Source organism: Lacerta agilis, chromosome 5 (assembly GCF_009819535.1).
Source record: "Lacerta agilis isolate rLacAgi1 chromosome 5, rLacAgi1.pri, whole genome shotgun sequence".
In the NCBI taxonomy this organism is placed as follows: domain Eukaryota; kingdom Metazoa; phylum Chordata; class Lepidosauria; order Squamata; family Lacertidae; genus Lacerta; species Lacerta agilis.
In genome coordinates, this window is record NC_046316.1 from 55660274 (window position 1) to 55681365 (window position 21092).

The 21092-nt window shown below is 48.9% G+C and overlaps 1 protein-coding gene across 2 annotated transcripts; it reads left to right on the forward strand.

The window, feature by feature from the left end:
* The first annotated feature begins 473 nt into the window (after nucleotides 1-473).
* On the forward strand, nucleotides 474-19948 carry CNNM1 (cyclin and CBS domain divalent metal cation transport mediator 1). Of its 2 annotated transcripts, XM_033149909.1 has the most exons (13): nucleotides 474-2013; nucleotides 5320-5463; nucleotides 6299-6439; nucleotides 6863-7032; nucleotides 8197-8296; nucleotides 9390-9437; nucleotides 10730-10792; nucleotides 15673-15839; nucleotides 16471-16639; nucleotides 16959-17075; nucleotides 17168-17287; nucleotides 17575-17683; nucleotides 19296-19948. In XM_033149909.1, exons 1-12 carry the CDS (start codon nucleotides 492-494, stop codon nucleotides 17652-17654), a joined length of 2841 nt encoding a protein of 946 aa, XP_033005800.1. In that variant the 5' UTR covers nucleotides 474-491; the 3' UTR covers nucleotides 17655-17683; nucleotides 19296-19948. The 2 variants fall into 2 exon arrangements, with proteins under 2 accessions (XP_033005800.1, XP_033005801.1); XM_033149910.1 differs by lacking the exon at nucleotides 10730-10792.
* Nucleotides 19949-21092: the final 1144 nt, after the last annotated feature.

The following is a 21092-nucleotide window of genomic DNA, read 5'->3' on the forward strand; positions in this document are numbered from 1 at the left end:
TACTCCTCCTCCTCCAAGCCTTACAGAAGACGGAATACATGACCCCACAAAGGTAGCAGCAGAGAGCCACGGCACCCGTACTTTTGCTGTAGCCTACACCAAGACGCCTTCTCAGATGGCCGAATGAACTCCTTGGACAACACCCTCCCCTGCCCCGGCCCACGACGTCACAAGGGACCAAGCCAACGGATGGCGGGCGGACGGAATCTCGAACTCCGGCTCGAAGTCAACCATTTGCATCCGCCTAAATCCGGAGGGCGCCGAGCATCTGCACGCCTCCCGCCTCGCCCGCGCACGCTCTCGGCCCCGGACAGTGCGGGGGGTCCGTGGGCGGGCTAGCCGGGCGCCGCTCGGCCAATGAGACACACCAAGGGGCTGGCCGGCCCGCCCCACGCCCACGTGGCCCGGCAGCAGCTCCCACCCCCCGCGCCGCCGCTGCAGTATCACGTGCGGCCGGTGGCTGCCCTTCGGATCCCTGCTTGGAGCCCGGAATGCTGAGGATGGTCGGCCAGGCTTGGAGCCGCTTGGGGCCCGGGCTGGAGCGCCGCAGCGCCTGCTGCTGGGGCCGGAGCCGAGGCGCGGTGCTGCTGCTCTTCTTCTCGCTGTCGCCGCGGCCCCCTGGCGGAGCGGCGTGGCTGCTGGGGCTGCGGCCGGAGAGCACGGCGCCGGGGCGCGTGTGGCTCGAAGGGGGTGCGCTGCGGGCGGTGGAGGGCTCCCGCTTCTTGCTCCGCGTCTATTTCCAGCCGGCGGCCGAAGGCAACGCGAGCGAGGGCAGCGGCGGCCCGCGGCAGGAGAGCGAGCGACGGCTGGTATTCGTCGAGCAGCCGACCAAAGCGGAGCGCTGCCCGGAGCGCAGCGCCTGGGCCTCGGATGTGGAGGTGCTGGGGCCTTTGCTCCCCGGAGGCTCGGCCGGCTCGGCTTTGGCCGAGGTGAGGGTCCGGGAGCCGCGCAAGGGCGAGTCCGGCGCCGGGCCCGAGGGGCGCCGCTTCTCTCTGTGCGCCTGGGACGGGCGCGCGTGGCAGCTGCACGGCGCGCGAGGCGGCTTCGCGCTGCAAGTGCAGGCGCCGGCCGCGGGCTTGTCGGCGGGCTTGGTGCCGCTGCCCGACGAGGGGTGGCTACGGGTGCTGGGCGCGCTGGTGCTGCTGGGTCTGTCGGCGCTCTTCAGCGGCCTCCGCTTGGCGGTGCTGTCGCTCGACCCGATGGAGCTGCGCGTGCTGCGCAACAGCGGCTCGGCGGCTGAGCGCGAGCAGGCGCGCAAGGTGGAGGCGGCGCGCGGCCGCGGCGGGAGCGGCACTTACCTCCTGTGCACGCTGCTGCTCGGCCAGGCCGGCGCCAACGCCGCGCTGGCGGGCTGGTTGTGCGCCTCGCTGCAGGCCGTGCACAGCCCCTTGCCCGAGGCGAGCCAAGGCGTGCCCTGGCTGCCGGTGCTCATCTGCACCGGGGTCGTTTTCCTGGGCGGGGAGGTGTTGCCCTACTCGGTTTGTTCCCGACACGGGCTAGCCATCGCGGCGCACACGCTCTTCCTCACCCGCCTGCTCATGGCTGCCACCTTCCCGATCTGCTACCCGCTCAGCCGCCTTCTGGACTGGGCCTTGCGCCAGGAGCTGAGCATCTTCTCCACTCGGGAGCGCCTGCTGGAAACCCTGCGCGCCGCGGAGCCCCATGACCTGGTGAGCGAGGAGCTGGCCATGGTGCAAGGCGCCCTGGAGCTGCGTACCAAGATGGTGGAGGACATCCTGACGCCCCTCAGTGACTGTTTTATGTTGCACTCCGATGCCATTCTGGACTTTGCCACCATTTCCGAAATCCTGCGCTCAGGCTACACACGCATCCCGGTCTACGAAGGCGAGCGGCGCGACAACATTGTTGACTTGCTGTTCGTCAAAGACTTGGCCTTCGTGGATCCCGATGACTGCACCCCGCTGCAGACGGTCACCCGCTTCTACCGCCGCCCGCTGCACTGTGTCTTCCATGACACCCGCCTAGATGCGCTGCTCAAGGAGTTCAAGACGGGTGAGGGCCCGGGGCCCCAGCCGCTCGCCTCCCGCCAGCATCACATGCCTCTCTGCTCCCTGCGTGCCCTGCTTGCGAGGTACCCTGGGACTCCACATTGCCCCCTCCTGCACTGGCCTGCCCTCTTGTCTTAGCTTAGTCATGTCCTGCCTAGGTAATGTGGCTGGACTCCTGGGAGAGGTGCAAGGGTGTGTGTGTCTGTTTCTGTGTTCTTGTCATGCATGGCTCATGCAACCCTAAGATTCCCTAGACCTAACTGAGTAAGCAATGCTCTCCTGGAGTTGCTGGGGAGGGAATGCATTGCTGTGTAGGCCTAAGGCCTCCCACCTCCCCAAAAACCCTGCACCCAGTGTGCATAAACTCATATGTACTGAATAGTTTGCTCTTAGCTGAGTGATTCATGCATTTGCCATTTAGCCCTCCTTTCACAGCAGCCTGAACCTGGTCTGCCAGTTCTTTGCCTTCAGCAACTCTTGTAAGGAAGATGACTGTGCTATAATCTGCCTATTCCACTGAGTGTTAGGAATACAGCATGATATACTTGCTGTTGCCATGTGAAGCTACCAAGTCAGACTATGGGTCCATCAAGGTTGGTGCTGGAAGCAGTTCCCCAGGATCTTGCATAGGGCTCTTTACTAATCCTATCTAGAAATACTGTACTAAGAGTTAACCCTGAGACCTTCTGCTTGAAAAGCATGTGCTCTACTACAGTACTGAGTTATGGGCCGGTTCTCAGCAGAGAGTCTACTGAAAATAGCCCCTCCCATGTCGATCTGTGCACCCGCCTGCAGTTGCAAGATAGCGGCAAAGCAAATAACCCAACCTTGGCTTCTCTTACACCAATTTAAAATATCACAGAGAACAGCACCTCTCATATTCAGATCCACACCAGGCATATTTGGTGCACATTTCAAGGGCATGACTTCCCTCAAAGAATCCTGGGAACTGTAGTTGGCGAAGGGTTCTGAAAATTTGTATCTCTGAGGGGAAAGCTACAGTAGGAATCTGCAGCTTGCTAGATACCAGGTTATTAGAGGGAAAACAGAACAGAAAAGGTGCAAGAAATAGTAGGGAACAATATAGCCAATAATCCATTGTGGTGCTCCAAATGCCGTTGGACTCCAGTTCCCATCAGCCCCAGCAAGGGTGGTCAGTGGTCAAGGATCATGGGAACTGTAGTCCAACAACATCTGGGGGACCACAGATTTCCCATCCCAAGTATAGGTTGTCCAACTAAATGAAAAAGATGGGCCAAATAGCACTAGACTTAACTGGGATTGGGGATGAGTAGGTGGCATCCTGTCGGTGTCCCAAACTATAACTTATCTTCCTGATAACTTTTCTAGACACAGTGCCCATATTCCCTTGTAACGTGGTGGATTGTGCCATGGGTGTGCAGTGCTGCTGTTAGGAAGAGAGAACAAAGGTTATAGTTTTACTATATAAACATCGCATCAGACAACTTATTTTGGGTTCGATACCTCTCATCAGTTAGCATTGTACACCTTAATTGTTAGGGATATGTGAGCACAGTGAACCAGAGTAATACCATGTTTAAGATTTGTCCAGTGGAGGTTCTACTTAGTCATCCCTGAGTGATGCTAGGGGTCACTTGGCTGAGTTGCAGCTGGTTGTGCCAGACACAGGCAATCTAAAGCAGCTGCCCTTTTGAAAGGCAGGGAGTTTTATGTTTGGTCTTGAATTTGGCTTCTTTAATCTCCAGGTGTGCAGTACAGGCTCCCCTGACGCTGTTCAGCTTTGCTCTGGCCATATGGAAATCATTAATAACCATTGATGTTGTTCAGGGTCACCAGCATTCACAATTTCATTGTGAACCTTGTGATATCTGGTGCCAAAGCTGCAGCAGCTGAAATTGTGGGAATTTTGCCCTATATAGTATATATATATATATATATATATATATATATATATATATATATATATATATATATATATATATATATATATATATATAATTTTTTAAGATGTTGCCTCTGCAGTACAGTTGAAGAAGTTCAGAAGCCTTGGGGCAAACAGCAATAATTGCTTCTCTCAAAAACTGATGAGGGGGTTAGTACATACATTGAAATGTACCCAGTTGTGTGAGCAGATGGAATGGACTCAAAGGAATCCTCACACTTGAGTTAGCATTAAAATGAATAGGCACACAGTGGAAGCTGCACCTTTGAATGCTGTCATGTTGGTGATCAGAAAGCATCAGGGTGGATAGGAAAAGCTTAACAGACAATGAGTCTGCACTTCTTAACAGCAGAGAGACCAAGGCTAAGCATTTATTAGATCTATGCATCTTGGCTTTCATTCACTTCCACTTTGCTGAGAAATATTTGAAAGCAGCTTTCAGAACTACCCACAGTATGGAAGCTGAGATGCAGCCAATGCTAAATATGACATCTCATGGCTTGTCTTCATTGTTCCTTTTGATGAAGCCGAGTACAATCTTGCTGAGTCATGTTCAGCTTGCTTTCCTCTCAGTGCTACTTCCTAGCAAATTATTCCCCATTTAGATGCTTTGGAATGTTCTTTAAAGCAGCATACATGGAAAAGAGCAGCTGCCAGCATTTTCTCAGAGTTAGGTGCAATGCTCTGGGGGAAGAGAGTCATATAGAAAATGAGAGGTAAGTCTGGAACCTGTCGTGTTTTTTCCATGACCATTGAACTCTTAAGCCTAAGTTCTTTGTTTCAGTGCTCAGGCCCTGTTAAAAATGGAACGTCAGGGTTTGTTTTTTAATCATATTAAAATAATCCTATGGTTAGCTGTTTCACACACCTTCTGAAGCAGGAAGACTAGTCAGCTCCCAAAGCATCTTCCTGGGCACCCATAATGGTTCCTTGCGTGTTTATTGAAGAGTCTTTGAATTAATGGCCTTTTTTGTAATACTTTCATCTTGATTTCATCGGGTTGGTTCATTGCTGAAGGGCACCCGATTGTATGTTTTGTATTGTCACAGAATCGGTGTTTCCTTGACATTGCTCTTTTCCTTCATACCACTATGGACCTCTCATCTGTCCCAAGTATCATGACACCTTCCCATTCAGGCCACAGCCCTTTCATTCCACAGCGAATAGAATGTATTCCCTAGGCATACATTGCTTACCTGTCCTTGGCGCGGATGGGATAAAATGGAGTGCTCTTGCTTTGCATACTCATTTCAAGAGAGGATTGCTACCCAACTGAGCACTTGAGTCAATGGGCCCTCAAATATTTTAACTCCTTTTTGTTGGGTGCAGTGGGGCAGTTCGCTCAAACTACTGCTCAGCCTGCTTGTGTTCATTCTCTCATTGCAGGTAAATCACACCTGGCAATTGTGCAGCGGGTGAATAATGAAGGGGAAGGAGACCCCTTCTATGAAGTGATGGGAATCGTCACTCTTGAGGACGTTATTGAAGAGATAATCAAATCTGAGATTCTGGATGAGACAGACCTCTACAGTAAGTATTTTGAAGCGCAGAGGTGACTGCTCCCCCAACCCTCAAACAAGCATCTAGAAAGAAGCAAGTTCAGTCAGAGCCAGTTTTAATTTTCTTACTGATTTTATGAATTACTCATACTGCTGCTTGACAGAAAGTGGAGCTGCTGCTTCTCACAAGGGTCTGAGGCAATGTTCCTGCATCAGAACCATTTGGCTAAAGGATGGCTAAAGTAATGAAACGCAGGGAAAGAGCTGTAGGTGGTCAAGGAAGCCATGTCTTCAGACTTTGTTTCAATGTCATGATTGCACTCTGAGGCACAGAGGAATTAACAAATAGTTCCTGAGGTTGTACAGAATGCCTTCATCTCGCCACAACTAGTTTCTGCACTTCTGTGCTTTCATAGTGTGCATCTCTTGTCAGATATTATAAAATATCCGCTCTGTGTTGCACTTGAGAGAAGAAACGTTGGAACAGAACATCTGTGTAGTGGGAACTCCTCAGTGTGCAGGGCAGGGCAAATGTGTGCCTGCATTTTACTGGTCATTGCCATATAAAACTATCAAGATGGCTTAAGAAATCCACAAATGTCACCAGTCTTTGGAACTCTTGAGTTTGCAGACAGGAGGTTCCAGTTTCAGAACTTTCCCTCACCCCATCATGCACTCAACGAATGAAAGATTTGAGGAAAGGGAAGAGGAGTTGCATACACTTGAAATCTTCTAGCTGTCTATCTAGAGTCCCAGGAATCATCAGTTTTGTTTTGCTTTCAGGTTCAGGGGAGAAGAGATGGAGACAGGGCACCATTTGTAGATTAGCAGTACCATAACTCAGTTTTTGCTATCCTAACTTTCAGCTGACAATCGGAAGAAGGAACGGGCCCCCCACCGGGGTCGGAAACCTCATGACTTCTCCATTTTCCGACTTTCGGATAGTGAGATGAAGGTGAAGATCTCCCCGCAGCTGCTACTGGCCACCCACCGCTTCATGGCCACAGGTACCCAGCCCTTCCAAAGCACCTTTAATGATGAGGGTCCAGTCCTTGCCTTGAGACAGTGCTGTCAGCAGCCATGATGCCTGCATACCTCAAGGAGCTATACTCTTCAGCTTTCCCAGCTCAAGATTCGGCCTGCTTTATGGTACAGTGGAAATTATTTGAGCTCCCATTTTTTTTAATCTGGAGAAAGCAGTTGATGGGCGCAGGGCACAAATTTTGCCATGGCTAGCAGCCTCCCCGATAAAACTAAGCCAAACCTGCACCACCTGATTCCAGTCTCCGAACTGGAGAATTCCCTCTCTCTTTTGAGTTTCCATGGCACCCTTGGTCACCATTTTGGGTTGTCGTTGGCAGGTCATAGAAGGTGTAAAGCCCCATCTCGCAAACCTCAAAATGCTTTCCTTTCCCATTTTTCCCTTGCAGAGGTCGAGCCTTTCAAGTCCCCGTATCTCTCAGAGAAGATCCTGCTGCGGCTGCTCAAACACCCAAACGTCATTCAGGAGATGAAGTTTGACCACAAGAACAGGCGAGCCCCTGAACATTACCTCTTCCAGCGCAATCGGCCAGTTGACTACTTCGTGCTCATCCTACAGGTTGGTCAAACATTCCTTGAGAATCCATAGTCCCGGAGGGTGAAGAGACTGCCAAGTATAGCACAGCTACACCCACCCTTGGATCTACAAAGCCTTACTTCCCCAGCTGGATTTTAAAAGTGCTGCAGCCTAGATCAAGGAATAAGGTGTTGGATTCCAGTTCTTTTGCACTAAAGTTGACAATGCTCTAAATTTGCTACTGACAAACCACCCATAGGGAGTCCTCTTACACATGGGCGTAGCAGGATTTATTTGGGGGGGCAGAACCGAGTTATCTGCGATGCAATTGGTCAGTTAAGTATTTTTATTTATTTACTTGATTGGGGGCAGCTCCCCCACACCCGCTGGCTACACCCCATGGTCTTACACTGAGTCATCTAGATCAGTACTGCACTGGCTGACAGTGATTCCCCAGGGTTTAAAGCAGGAGTCTGTCCCAGCCCTACCTGGATATGTCGGGGATTGAACCAAGAGACCTTCTGTGTCCAAGGCAGATGGCTCTACCACTGAGCCACAGCCCTTCCCCACACTGTCATCTGCATATTCAGCCTCATCTATAATAGATGGCAAGTTTAGTGATGTTTGTAAGATGGGTAGAAAACCAGCATGCCAGAACCTTGCCAACAGGTAATACTAACCTTTTCTCTCTATTTATAATATGTTGTTTACAAATCAATATTGGAGGGAAACAAACATCTTGTTAGCTTGAGCTTGGCTTATGGCAGCCAGGCACTAGATACTCCAGTTTACTTTTCTCCCTGCCCAAGGCTGGCTTTTATCCTTAACCCCCAAACCTGGAATCATTCTTCCTGTGTCCCTTCTGTTGATGCTTCAGACTCCTTTCAGGCAGTCACTCCAAGCCTATCAGGTATGGGCTCTCCCAGTTTGTCAAGGGGCCCTCACTCCTAGCTTTTATGTGTCTCCAATTATCCTGAGTTTTTTCCTACTGATGCCCCAACAGCCTTGGCTCACACCTTCTGCTTTCTACTTTTATGAAGGAACACGCACACGTATCTGTGTAAACAGCCTTTGTTTTGGTTCAAAGCAGTTATGCTAAGGTGCACTGGCTTTGTTTTTCTTCCTCTCTCTTTTTTTTTAAATGAATGACCAAAGATTGTGAGGACAAGGGTTGAGTTATCTTCCCATTGTTTTATTCTTCTTCAGGGGAAGGTGGAGGTGGAAGTGGGGAAGGAAGGCCTGCGTTTTGAGAATGGAGCCTTCACATACTATGGAGTCCCAGCTATCATGGCTGTTGTCTGCTCAGGTAAAAATCCAGAGCCAGCCACAGAATGAGTTGGGGGGAGCCCCAAGGAAGGGGCTTTTGCTGATGGCAGCGTTTGGATTTCCACAGAAATGCAGAGTTAGCAAATGGTAATAGGGCAGAAAGCGAACAAAGGAAAAGGGAATGCAAAGGTCTGAAAGTAGAGCAAAAGTAATGGAGAAGGCTTGGTAACTGTGCTAAACAAGCCTGGGGGCCAGCCGTAATCCTCCCAGCCTGTCTATCTGGCCTGTTAGGATTCTTCCCCAGACAGCACCCTCCTTGAGGGTCCCTGCTTGGCTGCGGTACTTCCTTGAACTCTGATAATGCCTCTTGCTTCCCCGGATGGAGGATAGAGAGAGGTGGAGGAATGTGTGCAGAAACTAGACTACTGTACAAGGGTGAAATTTAGCTTCATTGCTCTGCCCACTGCTGAAAGGCAGTTCCCCCACCCCTGCCCAACTTGGCAGCCTTTCATTTCTGGCCCTTGCCCTGAGCTTTCTGGAGGCGCTAAGCCCACACCGTCAAATGCTGTTCTACATAAGGCCTAAACGCTAATTTCCAAGTACAGTGTTTTGACTTCAGGTACTCATGAACTCAGATTGTGTGTTGCCTTTTAATTCTGTGCTGCAGCCACGTGAGCATGTACAGTTTGAACAGCCTTGCCAGAGGGAAATGGTCAGTGGTTAAGTGGAAGTCACTGAGCTTCTGGACCACTGAGCTTCCTGTTCACATGGTTGGCAGCAATCTATATGGCTTCTCTTGTAGATGTGGAAGAACAAGCCCCCCCCCCACTCCCCAATAACATTTTTGGAACTGCAGTATGGGAAACAATGATGGAAAGTCAGAAGGTGCAGTGTCTGTGAGAGGGGCACTCTCTTATCCTTGTAAGCTGGCAGACTTTATGAGACAGACTAAAAGCATCTCTGTAGCAGGGACTGCCAATCATCTGCAGCCAGTCCAGGCAGGCTGCAGCTGATATGACCACCCTGGCTTTCCATACCCTTCAGAGGAAGGGTCTCTCCCCTGTACTGGGTAGGGCTGGTACTACAAAGCTCTGACTTGAGATTCACCTTCCATCTGCCTCCTGTATTTTCAGATAACGACGTGCGCAAAATGGGCAGCCTGGCTGGGTCGTCTTTCTTGTGTACGTATTTTCTCCCTGACCTAATCTTTTGCTGATGTGGATAATGTGGAGCGGGACAGCTCAGGCAGGACATCCCCTGAAACACCCAGTCTGGATAGAAGACTGGACTTCCTACCACTCCTCCCTCTCACATCCCCTGCCCCTTGTCACTATCCCCCTTCCTAGCCCAGAACAGGCAGTCCTAGTTTTCCCAAGCTGCACCCAGAGACTCTGCTGGCCCATTATTTCCAAGGGTCCTAACCTCAGCCTCGTACAGCTCTTCATCCCACCTTCCTATCTCTTCATTCACTTCTTCTGCCTCTACAGCCAATCAAGAGGCAATGAAGTGGAGGAGCCCTAAGCCTCTCCTGCTCACATCTCTCCTGTTCTGGGTCCAGAAAAAGCTGGAGCTGGCCCTGCACATACTTAATATGTGTGGGTAACTTGGTCGAGTATGCATGCATTGTGTGTGCATAACAAATATCCCTGCTCACATGCAGAACACCCACATTCTCCCTCAAGACAGTAATGCTCCATGCAAATAAGGAAAATCTGTAGGAATAAGAGTTATGGCCCCTAACCTTGGGTCCATAATCTCTTTTGAATGCCCAGAAACAACCCTGCTCCTGTCAGCATACCATAATGTATATTTTTGGTGCCGCCCAGTGGTTATTGGTGGAGTTGCATCATGGTTCTATAACAAATGCTCATGACGTATTTATTAAAACCTCTTTTTCCATTTGTCCCATGATTTCAAATAATGGGTCCAAGAGGGTTGTTGCTTCTTCTTTTTCTGGTCCCACCAGCTTTACCCAGAATCGGAACAAATGTCAGCCTGCAGATTCAGCAAACAAACAAACCAACAAAACCCCTCTAGCACCTATGATTTGAAATCACAGAGCAAACAAAAGTGTGTCTGGGCCCTAAATATGATGTTAGGTGAGGCATTGTGTCTGTGAAATAATGTTGGTAGCATATGGAGTGAAATCTCTTTTCAAGGTCCTTATTCTGGTTATACTCCCCACCCCGCCCAGTCTGGAGAGGGTTCTCCATAATATAACCCTACAATACTAAGGATACTTAGGCCTTGATCTAGATCTGGCAGTTTGCCTGCCGGACCCTTCTGTCTGTTCCCTTTATAAATAGCTGCAGGAAAGACAGCTCCACTCTATATGTGCAAGCAGTTTGCAACTTTCTGAGCTGTAATACTGTTGTCTATCCAGCCTAGTTCATTTCTGTTCCTTATAAACCCTTTCCCTTGCTCCTTCCCCTGCCCCCTGGTTTTTGTCTCCTGATTCTGGCCCCCCATCTAGTGCCTGTGTCCGTGTCCCGTACCTTCGCCTTCAGCAGAGGGGAATCACTGGCTGGCTCCCCAGGTAATTGTATACATAGCACCCAGCAAGAGTTCCCATGCTGCTGCTTGCTGATCCTTTTTCCAGCCCTGCACATTAGAGTATGGAAGAATACACACTACACTATCCTGCAACCTCATAATTCTGTGCTTAAATGCGAGCTCTTCCTCTAATTCCACATATGGGCATTTACTCTGCATGCATGCAAAAATGAACGCTCTTCATATTTTTGCATGTGCTGTGCTTCTCCACAACTGTTACCTATTTGCCTGTGCTGAGCCATGATCTACATCAAAGGCTGCACATAAAACACCAGGGATAGCCACTTTTCCATAATTTATCATACACAGAGGAGCTGCAAACAATAAATATTGCATACAAATATGCATGTGTGCATATACAGAATATGTGCATACAAATCCATATACAAATGTGTGCATATGCAGAAATCTGCTGTATATGTTTCTACAGAATCCAAGGAATACGCTCAATTGGCCAGTTCCAAAATTAGAGTCTAGGGACATAACCTCCTTACTAGATGGGTTGTGGTCTCACTATTGCAGCTGAGCTGTGCATGCTTCCTCATTTCGATAACAGAATTTCAAGCAATGTGCATGGTGCCTGAATTCAGAGGGACCACCTTACAGGGGGAAAACGAGCTAAGAAAGTGTCAGTCAAAGAAGAGGGGGAAAGCAAGGATTACATGTGAAAATGGTAAACGTGCATTTCCTGTGTAAATCTTACACAAACAGCAGCTAAAATATTAGGAAATTGGGATTCCAGGGAGGTGTTCTAGGGAAATTTTATGGAAGCAGTAATGTGGGTTTGTTTTTTTAAGCCACTGTTAGAGACATTTCTGCATCTGATGATGTGGACTCTAGTCTCTGAAAGCTCTTGCCATAAATACGCATTAAGGGCCACAAATCTCTTCTTGTTACTTCAGTAGGTATCCTACAAGGTGTTTGAGGTGCTATGGCAAGAAAGAAAGAAAGATTAGGATCAAGGGAATTAGAAAAGTGGAGAACTTGATATGAAATGTTGCAAGACAGAATGGTCAAAAGACAGGGTGGGGGTAAGGCTGCAGAAAACATGAAGCTAAAAATATGAATCTTAGTGGAGAGAATGAAAGAAAAGAGTGTTAACCAGTTTTGGCAGTAATAAGAAAACCGGAAGGTGTGGTGTTGGCAGTGTTGTACAGGAAAATGATAGTAACAAAGGATATTGAAGTGAAATCCAATGTTATAAGTGCTGTGTTAATAGGTTTTAAAGGTAAAGGGACCCCTGACCATTAGGTCCAGGCACGGACGACTCTGGGGTTGTGGCGCTCATCTTGCTTTATTGGATGAGGGAGCCGGCGTACAGCTTCCGGGCCATGTGGCCAGCATGACTAAGCCGCTTCTGGCGAAGCAGAGCAGCGCATGGAAATGCCATTTACCTTCCTGCCGGAGCGGTACCTATTTATCTACTTGCACTTTCACATGCTTTCAAACAGCTAGGTTGGCAGGAGCAGGGACCGAGCAACGGGAGCTCACCCCGTCGCGGGGATTCGAACCGCCAACCTTCTAATTAGCAAGCCCTGGGCTCTGTGGTTTAACCCACAGCACCACCCGCGTCTCAGATTAATAGGTTTTAGGTAAAGGTAAAGGGACCCCTGACCATCAGGTCCAGTCGTGTCCGACTCTGGGGTTGCGGCGCTCATCTCGCTCTATAGGCCGAGGGAGCCGGCGTTTGTCCGCAGACAGCTTCTGGGTCATGTGGCCAGCATGACAAAGCCACTTCTGGTGAACCAGAGCAGCGCACGGAAACGCCGTTTACCTTCCCGCCGGAGCGGTCCCTATTTATCTACTTGCACTTTGACGTGCTTTCGAACTGCTAGGTGGGCAGGAGCTGGGACCGAGCAACGGGAGCTCACCCCGTGGCAGGGATTCGAACCACCGACCTTCTGATCAGCTAGCCCTAGACTCTGTGGTTTAACCCACAGCGCCACGTTGGTGCTATTCATAGGCAGGAGAGACACAATTTTAAATAGGGTGTGGTCATTGCTTTTTTTCATCTGGTGCTCAACTCTGGCACCTCTCATGTGGGTTCCATTGCCATTCATGAACAAGGGAGAAGTTCATGGTGAGCTCTCCTCCCTGTACTGCACAGGGAAGTTTGAGGAGTGAGGAGAGAGGATGCTTACTTTTCAACTTTCAGAAACCTCCCCCCTTAATACATTGTAATAAGTTGTTCAGTTTGGCAGCTGATCACCAACGCCTAAACCAGCCCCTTGAGCACCATAAAGCAGTATGGAGGGAAGGTTTCTGCATGGAGTAGGAAAAGGTCTCCCCTGAACAGTACTAGCAAGTTCTTGTTCCAGGCTGATTGGAGCCCTTATTAACGTCACTTCTCTTAGCATGTGGGGATCACACACCTCAACATGCTGATGGGTGCATGCTAAAACAGACAGAACTTCCACTGAGGGGCCCGAATTTCTACCAGGAGAAGAAATTAAGCCGATCAACAACCCACTTCTTGTTCTTAGAACTGCTCAGTGCTGCCCAGACTGCTGTAGACAAAGGTGCCACTCAAACCTGCAAAGGGTTGCATTGTCATACTCTTTGTATTTGTCATAGAGGAAAACCAGCTCTCCCCAAAGATGGGCCTGTTCTGCTGCCTGAAGCACCTTGGGAATGTTGACTCTGGACCAAAACAATTCCAGGTGCTCTCTCAACATCTGTGGTTTGTATTTAGAGTACAAGATGGCAAGTTCAGTGAACATCCCCATGTGGGCACGCTCGAGGCCCAGAGCAGCTTCTAAGAGGGCAGTCAGCCCTTCAAAGTATCCGCGATCCTGATAATAGCTGATCAGCTCTTCAAGCTCATCAGCATGGATTACTATGTGTAAGCCACAAATCTGCGCAAGCCAAAACTCCTTTCCATCCACACACGCAAAGCACACCTCCTTCCATGTCCTGGTGCTGTTGGCTTTGCGGCCACTATCAACAGCTGCCTGGTACTCCCCAAGATGAACCAGCATAGATGCCAGGCAAGCAAAGTTAGACACATAGTTGTAGAGAAGTTTGGCCGCATCATACATGCCCTCATAGCAGCGATCGCCAACCTGCTGTATGTGAGCATTGTTTGGGCCGCTGACAAACTCTTCTAGCTCTGAGAGCCTGTTAGTTTTTGCCAAGGCAAACATAAGTTCAGTCTCGACGTAAGATTCCCTTGCCTTTTTCCTAGCCATTTGTAAAAATTTAACCAGATCCTCCCAGTTATCATTTCTGTTGGCCACCTGGACAACTTCCATGTAGGCAGAAGGATCGTCAGCCTTTATGTAAGAATCTATGGCTTCCTTCACCAAGTCCTTTTGGAGCTGTGCTCTGGCCAGCTGGCTCCAAACTGCTGGTTCATTACATCTCTCAGCAAATTCATAAGCACGATCCAAGTTGCCAGTGTGTTCTATCAACACCTGAATTGCAGAAGTATTCACATCAGATTTCCGAAATTCACCTCCTTGCGTGACTTGAAGTCTCACCCTGAAAGCGAGTCTTCCTGCTATTCTGGCTGTATTTGACCTGAAGCTCTAAAGAAGGCTCTGGGGAACTGCAGCCTTCCAGGCTGCTCCGCCTATCATCCCTGACCACTCAACATGCTGGCTGAGGTGAGCTGGAGCGTCCACAGCATCTGGAGGACCCCAAGTTCCCAATTCCTGCTGTAAAACCCTCTGGGCATTTGGAGATGCCTTTCTGAGCTGGCAACAGTTCCAGTTCCCATCCACCCCCACCCCTCTTCTGGCTCTGTGCAGGAATTCTGTGAGGTCGGATGGTTTGCCCACCAAACGCACTCTCGCTTTTCTTCTTCTTTCCAATAGAGAATGCCAGCAGGGATGTACTACTTTGTGCCACTCTTCAGAGACATATATCATTAACATTTTATGTACTTAAAACTAGATAATGTATAATTTATGGCTATGACCTGCAAAGGGTTGTGTTTATGTTATCTATAAAAGCCATCGATTCAGTGACTCAGTAGAAAGCAACACTGTTACATGCTCTCAGGCTCATTTGGAAAACCTGAGCCATTTCTGTTCCTTGTCAAGCAAGAGAGATCCAGCAGTTTCTCCAGTTTTTTGTTCAATCTCTTCTTGCTCTATTCCCCATCAAGACTGCTTATTTTTGAAGCTGGCAGAGCTACAGTGGTGACCTCAATCCACATCATGCGAATAATCCCTCAAATTTTCCTCTTTCTAATATCCTTTCTGCATAGTCTTGCAGCAAATCAGCTTGAGAAGCATAGTGTGGGCTTGCGTGCTGTTGGCTTTTTTTGGAAGAGCAGATGTTGGTTTAAAGCAGGGGTGGGTGGGGGCAAAATCCTTCAGTAAGCAAGCTGCTCCCTCTAACCCTGCTGCCTGTTGTATTTATTATCTGCCATGTCCCATCCCTGCTCAGCATTCTTTCTCCTTGAGCAAGTCTGTGACATTAACTCCAGAAGCTACCCTGGTTGGGCCAGCCCTATCGTTAGACAAAGCGAGGCAGTCACTTCGGGTAGCAGAATGGAGTGGAGAGCTGTTCCTCCTAAGTTGCCCAGCCACTTTCATCTGCATGTACCGGTACTTCATGAAACCTGCTGCTTCAGAGCCAGTAGAGGACCCTGATCACATCACCACGATTTGAAGATTCAGCTGTCGGCCTAGTTGACAGCTGTATGGAAACAGAGAGGGTACATTTTGTCCTCCGCCAGCAAAATGTTTTGGGCTGAGACTACCCTGGATTTCATGGCTGGAGGTGATAGTGGCCAAATTTACATGCCAGACTTGAGGAGGGACTTGAGAAATGCTTCCTCGAGATCCTGCACTTTAACCATTGCCTCTTTGCTGTGAGAGATAATGGTTTTTCTCACTGCTTCCTCTTTGTCTGTAGTGAACCAATCGCCATCCCGTTGCAGTGGATTAAACCGCTCAGGCGAGTCCCCCATCCGAGAGCGCAATGACTATGGAGGCAGCAGTACCCAGCTCTACAGCAGCAGCAACAACATCTACACGCCAGATTACTCCGTGCACATCCTCTGTGATGTGCAGTTTGTCAAGGTATCTGCTGGGCTGAGCGACTGGAGCAAGTGCAGACTCCTTGCCGCTTCTTTGGGCATTTTGTGGCACAAGGCTATCCTATATGTGAAAGCTGTTAATCAGTTGAACAGTCAAGTAGAATCGACAGCATGCAGAACAGAGAGCTGATACCTGGTGAGATTTCAGCCTTAAGTTAGATGGACGGAAATGAAAGGCAGAGCAAGGTTTGATAAAGAAAGATGGAAGGGAGAGGGTTGACGAATAGCACATCACACAGAACTTGCAAGGCTCTGGGCTTCTGTAGACCCGTTCGTTTTGAGGCAGGTTCGGTAATCCTTGTAATCCTTTGGTTGCTGAGGCAGAGCTGTCTTTCCCTGAGGATGGATGCTGCTGGACCAGACCAAAGGTCTGCCTAGTCCAACACCCCGTTTCCTACCAGGTGCCAATGGGAAAGCCACTAGCAGGGCATGAAGGTGGCAGAGTTTTAAAGATAGTGAAGGTGGAAGAGATGTTGCAGTGAAATGGAGAACTTCCAGTGGTTGAGTTGCAAAGGGATGTGGACATGGGTTGTAGCAGAAGATGTAAGGTGGATTTTGGAGATGATGAACAAAAGCAAGTCATCTGAATAAGGTTCCCTCTCTCCCATGCCCAGATCACACGGCAGCAGTACCAGAATGCGCTGGCTGCCAGCCACATGGATATCTCACCCCAGACCCCTGACATGGAGGTTTTCAATGATGCCGATTCCACAAAGGCACCCACCGTCAGAGGCACTCCACAGACCCCCAAGGACGACCCTGCCATCCTCCTGCACGAGAGAAGTAGGTACAGCTTGAGGCATGTTCTGACCGTGTGATGGTGTACAGTAATGAACACCATGGTGAAGCACATTCACTGCCGATTTTGACAAAAAGATTTTGCAAGTGTAAATTGCTTGTGCACCCATCCTGAAGCAAAGGCTCAATGTGAATTAAAACCAGGCCAAATGGGAGAAAGCTAAATTAACTGATAACAGCCCACCTTTGACTTTATCCCTGGTCATCCTTCACACTGATTTGTTGCCACGCTTTATCCCACACTTGAAATGTTCACATGTCCTGACACACTTGCTGTGGTGGTTTCTCCTTCTGAACTCTGCAGTTAGCCACTCAGACCTGCACCTTAAGAGCCCGACAGACTCCGTGTTCCTGCACATGGAGGGAATCCCTCACATCCAGGAGGAGGTGGCAGGCTGCCTAGAGACCAGCACGCAGCAGAGTAAGTATGTTGGGAGCACGGTGGCATTTAGGTGGGCCAGGAACAGGGAGAGAAGAGTGTTGTACCTTATCTTGGATATTGGTGCCTTACAGAAAACGAGGGCTGCCTTTTCAGGCTGGAACCTGAAGCTTCAAACAGAGAAATTGAGATGAGCAGCATATCCCCAAGTGGCCCAGAGGAGCCTCTGGGCAAGAAGTTACTCCGGACCCTTAGTAAGTCACATCAAAGGGCCTGAAGGGGGTAAATTGGGGGGGGGCAGTTGACGTAGCTGTGCAGTTATGACCACTTGAGTGTAGTCCTGCTCACCACTGGGGAGGAATGGTGGGGCGCAGCTCCTAGGGCGGAAGCTACTGAGAGGCTGTAGATTCACCAGCCACCAATCTGCTTGAAATTCCCTGAGCCTGTGAAGTCACACCCAATGTGTTAGGCCCAAAGGATCTTGTACCCTCCCATTAATGCTGGGTGCTGGTCTGCAACAGTGTACTACTTGACATTGCAGGTGGGAGGAGGAGAAAACCGTCAGCAGATAGCGAAAAGAGTGCAGATGATAATTCCAACTTCACACCTCTCATCACATGAGTGGCAACATGGCCTTGCCCCGCCCACAGGTGAGTGACATGTGTTGCTGTGTTCTTGGCACTGCTGGTTTTTCATGAAGCTATGTACATCAGCTGTGAGCTAGGCACACAAGTCTCTGCATGTGTGTGTGTGCACGCACGCACACAAATACCATTCTGTTAACTTCTTGGTATGTGGGATTTTTCTATTTCTTCAGTGGTCCTTCACCCCTTTGCTGTGCAATCCCAGTACTGAAGCTCTATTGTGCAGTGGTGGTTTTGGTTTGGTTTGTTTTTTTTGGGTTTTTTTAATAGCATGTCTCATTTCATGAATGTGTACTTTGGTGGTGTTTTAAAGAAGTATGTTAATTGTGCAATTCTGTGCTGTGCAAAACCAGTGTTAGTGTTCATCCGGTTCCATGTATTCTTGAGAGGGAGAAATTGGCATTCTGATAGTATCACATTAAGAATAAGTGGACCAACCACAAAATGTGTTTCCCCAACCCCTAAAATATCAAATCCAAACTCTCCTTCTTCTTCTTCTAAAGGGGAATTGTCTTGTTCATGACTCCAGATAGCTGAAAGAGCAGTTATTATATTTTAATGGTTATATTTTATACGAGCACCCATTATCACTGGTCAACCTTCTCCCTGCTGTGCTATATTGCTCTAGCAGCTGCCAGCTCCAGAACCAAGTCCTTTAAAGCAGGAGTTCCCAAAGTGTGGTCTGCGAGTTTCAATAAGGTAGTCCACAACATCGGTAGATTGTGGTTGAAGATGGGAGACGGCATATCTATCACATTAAATATCCCTATTGCTTTTGATTGGTTTTTCATTGCTGCTTTTACTGTTTATATTGTATTTTATTGTGTACATTCTGAAACCATAAAAAGAAGCAATGAAAATGCAGTTTTAAATTGTACATCCTCTAACATACCGTACGTATTACACTTGCTGCAACAAGTAGAAAGATCAGGTTTTTCAAAACCCTTAGCAATTTTCTAGTGGTCTGTGGGGTAAATAAGTTTGGGAACCTGTTTTTGTTTTATGGGAGGCACTCAATTCTGGAGGTCGTTCCCTCCCCCTTCCCTTCCATATGAGCTCTCAGGTGCTTGAGCAGGTGAATAATTTCCCCCTTTCCTCCATTTCTTTTCTGCCCCATCCCCAATTCTCAAGGTGCTCTCATTAAAAGGTGATTCGGGTATGATTAGCCTCCACCCTTCTTTACCGCTTTAGAAATTTCCTTTCTCCAATCTCTCCTTTTTAGGCTCAGCTACCATCAGCATTCTGCAAGCTCATGGGTTCCTGCCAGGTCGTTCTTGGGTGCTGGTGATGGTTTTTAACGTACTTCCCATTCACCAGCTTTTGTAATTCTACAGACTTTTATATCATTCTCAAGAACCTGTAAACCGCCATGTTGTTTTTGGAGTGGCCACGTTTTACTTCAAAACCAAAAGGCGCTTGAGAGGAATGTGCTTAGGGGACGCTTGGCTCTGTGCACAATGGCCCTGTGCTTTTTCCAAGTGCTGTGTGGAGGGGGCCTGGCCCTGAACTATCACATAAATACAGGGGGCTGCACAAAACACTGTGGCAGGGGCAAAGAGGTTCCTTGCATCTAGTTTACTGTGCTGAAAAGCTGCTGTTGTTTTTCCTGCTCTCTCAGGTCTGCAGCATGACAGCCGACTGTGACAAGATCCATGTGTGCGTGATGGCACCTGCTTCTCTGTCTCACATCAACTATCCCCTACCTCCAGGGCTTGCGGTTCAGATAGCAGCCCTTTGAGCTTGAGATGTGGCGCCAAAACGCAGAGAAAGCTGAGCAACGAAGGCCCAGCAAAAGAGGTGGAAACGAGAAGGCGACCGCAAAGTGGTGGTGCGTGTGGCTCCCTGTGGGTCGTCTTAGCAGGGCAACGTCCTCACCATCTCAAATCTTACTTTCATGGGGTAATGCCCAGAGGAAGGGGGTGCCACACGGTCAATCCCCCTTCCTGCTGGAAGTGCCTACCCTTCCTTATGCATGGTCCAGCACAGGGGGCCCCAGTGCATGTTTGTGCAGCCAACAGCATCGTACCATCTGCTCCCTCTTGTATTCATGTCTGTCTGGTCATTATCCCAGATCTGTTGTTCCAGACCCGTTGCTGTTTGTAACCAGCACCTGCTGGCTTTGGGCTGGCAGTCCGAAGGGCAGGTCAGCGCACTGCTCACCTGTCACCTGTGCACACTGAGCAATCCTGTCCTCCAGGTCCAGACAAAAAGAAAGTTTTGACATCAAGCGTCTTGTCAGGGAGAAATAAAATGTTCTTGTTTTACATTAAATCACTCCCTTTCACGTGTAGCTTTTGAGTATGTCTTTGAGAAAGGAGCAAATGTACGTTAAAGGTTCTGGTGTGAAGGGGCGCCAAAAGCCCTGGTCTTAACATTCCTAATGTTTGGTGGTCAAGCTGGAGACCTGAGTCTAGCAGGATCCGTTTTCAAACAGGTTTTGCAAGTATTTTACTGGCGAAGAAAGGTGGCACCACACAGGTTTTTGGAACGATTTGTTTTTTTTCACTGTGTCCAGGCATCTGGGGTGGACAATTCCCTAGCTCCTCCTTATATCCTTTTGTTTCCAAGTGAGAAGTGGCTTTTCATGCCAACTCCAGGTCTTGGGGAAAAGCATAGAAAGCAGGCCTGCACTGCCTTTGCTGTAGCCAGGAAAGCGTTGCTTCATTCTCTTAAATAACTGCCCTACTTCTCCTTGTTTATCATAATCCCAAGGGACACCCTTTGTCTTCCTCCAAAGCTTGTACACTATCTTAAACTTCTGCTCTGAAGAATACCAGAGTTTCCTTTGCTTTATCTCTAGGTCAATACATTAAAATGCTCAGTTCCAACAACTCCTTGCAAGGCAACACTTTGACTGCAACAGGGATTGGGAACCTCAATCCCAGGGGCCAGGTGTGGGCTCTAGTCTTTGGGACTCTCCCCAGGTCACACTCTGTCCTCAGCCGTATCTCTTACCAGCCCTGCTTTGTACCCTCTTTCAGTGCCTTTTGCCTAGCTGAAATATGTTCCTCAACTCTGATAATGCCTATTGTTTGCTTAGAGGGTGTGTGTGTAAGTAGCCTATTGCAGCAGTTAAGAGGGAGCAGCCTGCTTGCTGCAGGATTCACCTTAGTTGCTCTGCTTGCTTTTACCTCCAGCTCTGCCCACCACTGGCATGTGCCACCCACCCCCACCATTACCCAGAAGGGAATGCTGCTCTGCGGCTGGAAAACGCTTTTCACCTCTACACTGCAGGCAAATTCTCATCCTACATCACTTCATACTCAATTTTGTTAATGCCTGTAATGCATAAATGAGAAGTATGGGGTAGAACGCTTGTAAGCCAAATTTTGCAGTCAAGGTACCAAGATGTCCTGCTCACCTCTAGTCTTCTCAAGCTGGAATATATCCTTTATTGTAGCTATTATTTTGTAGG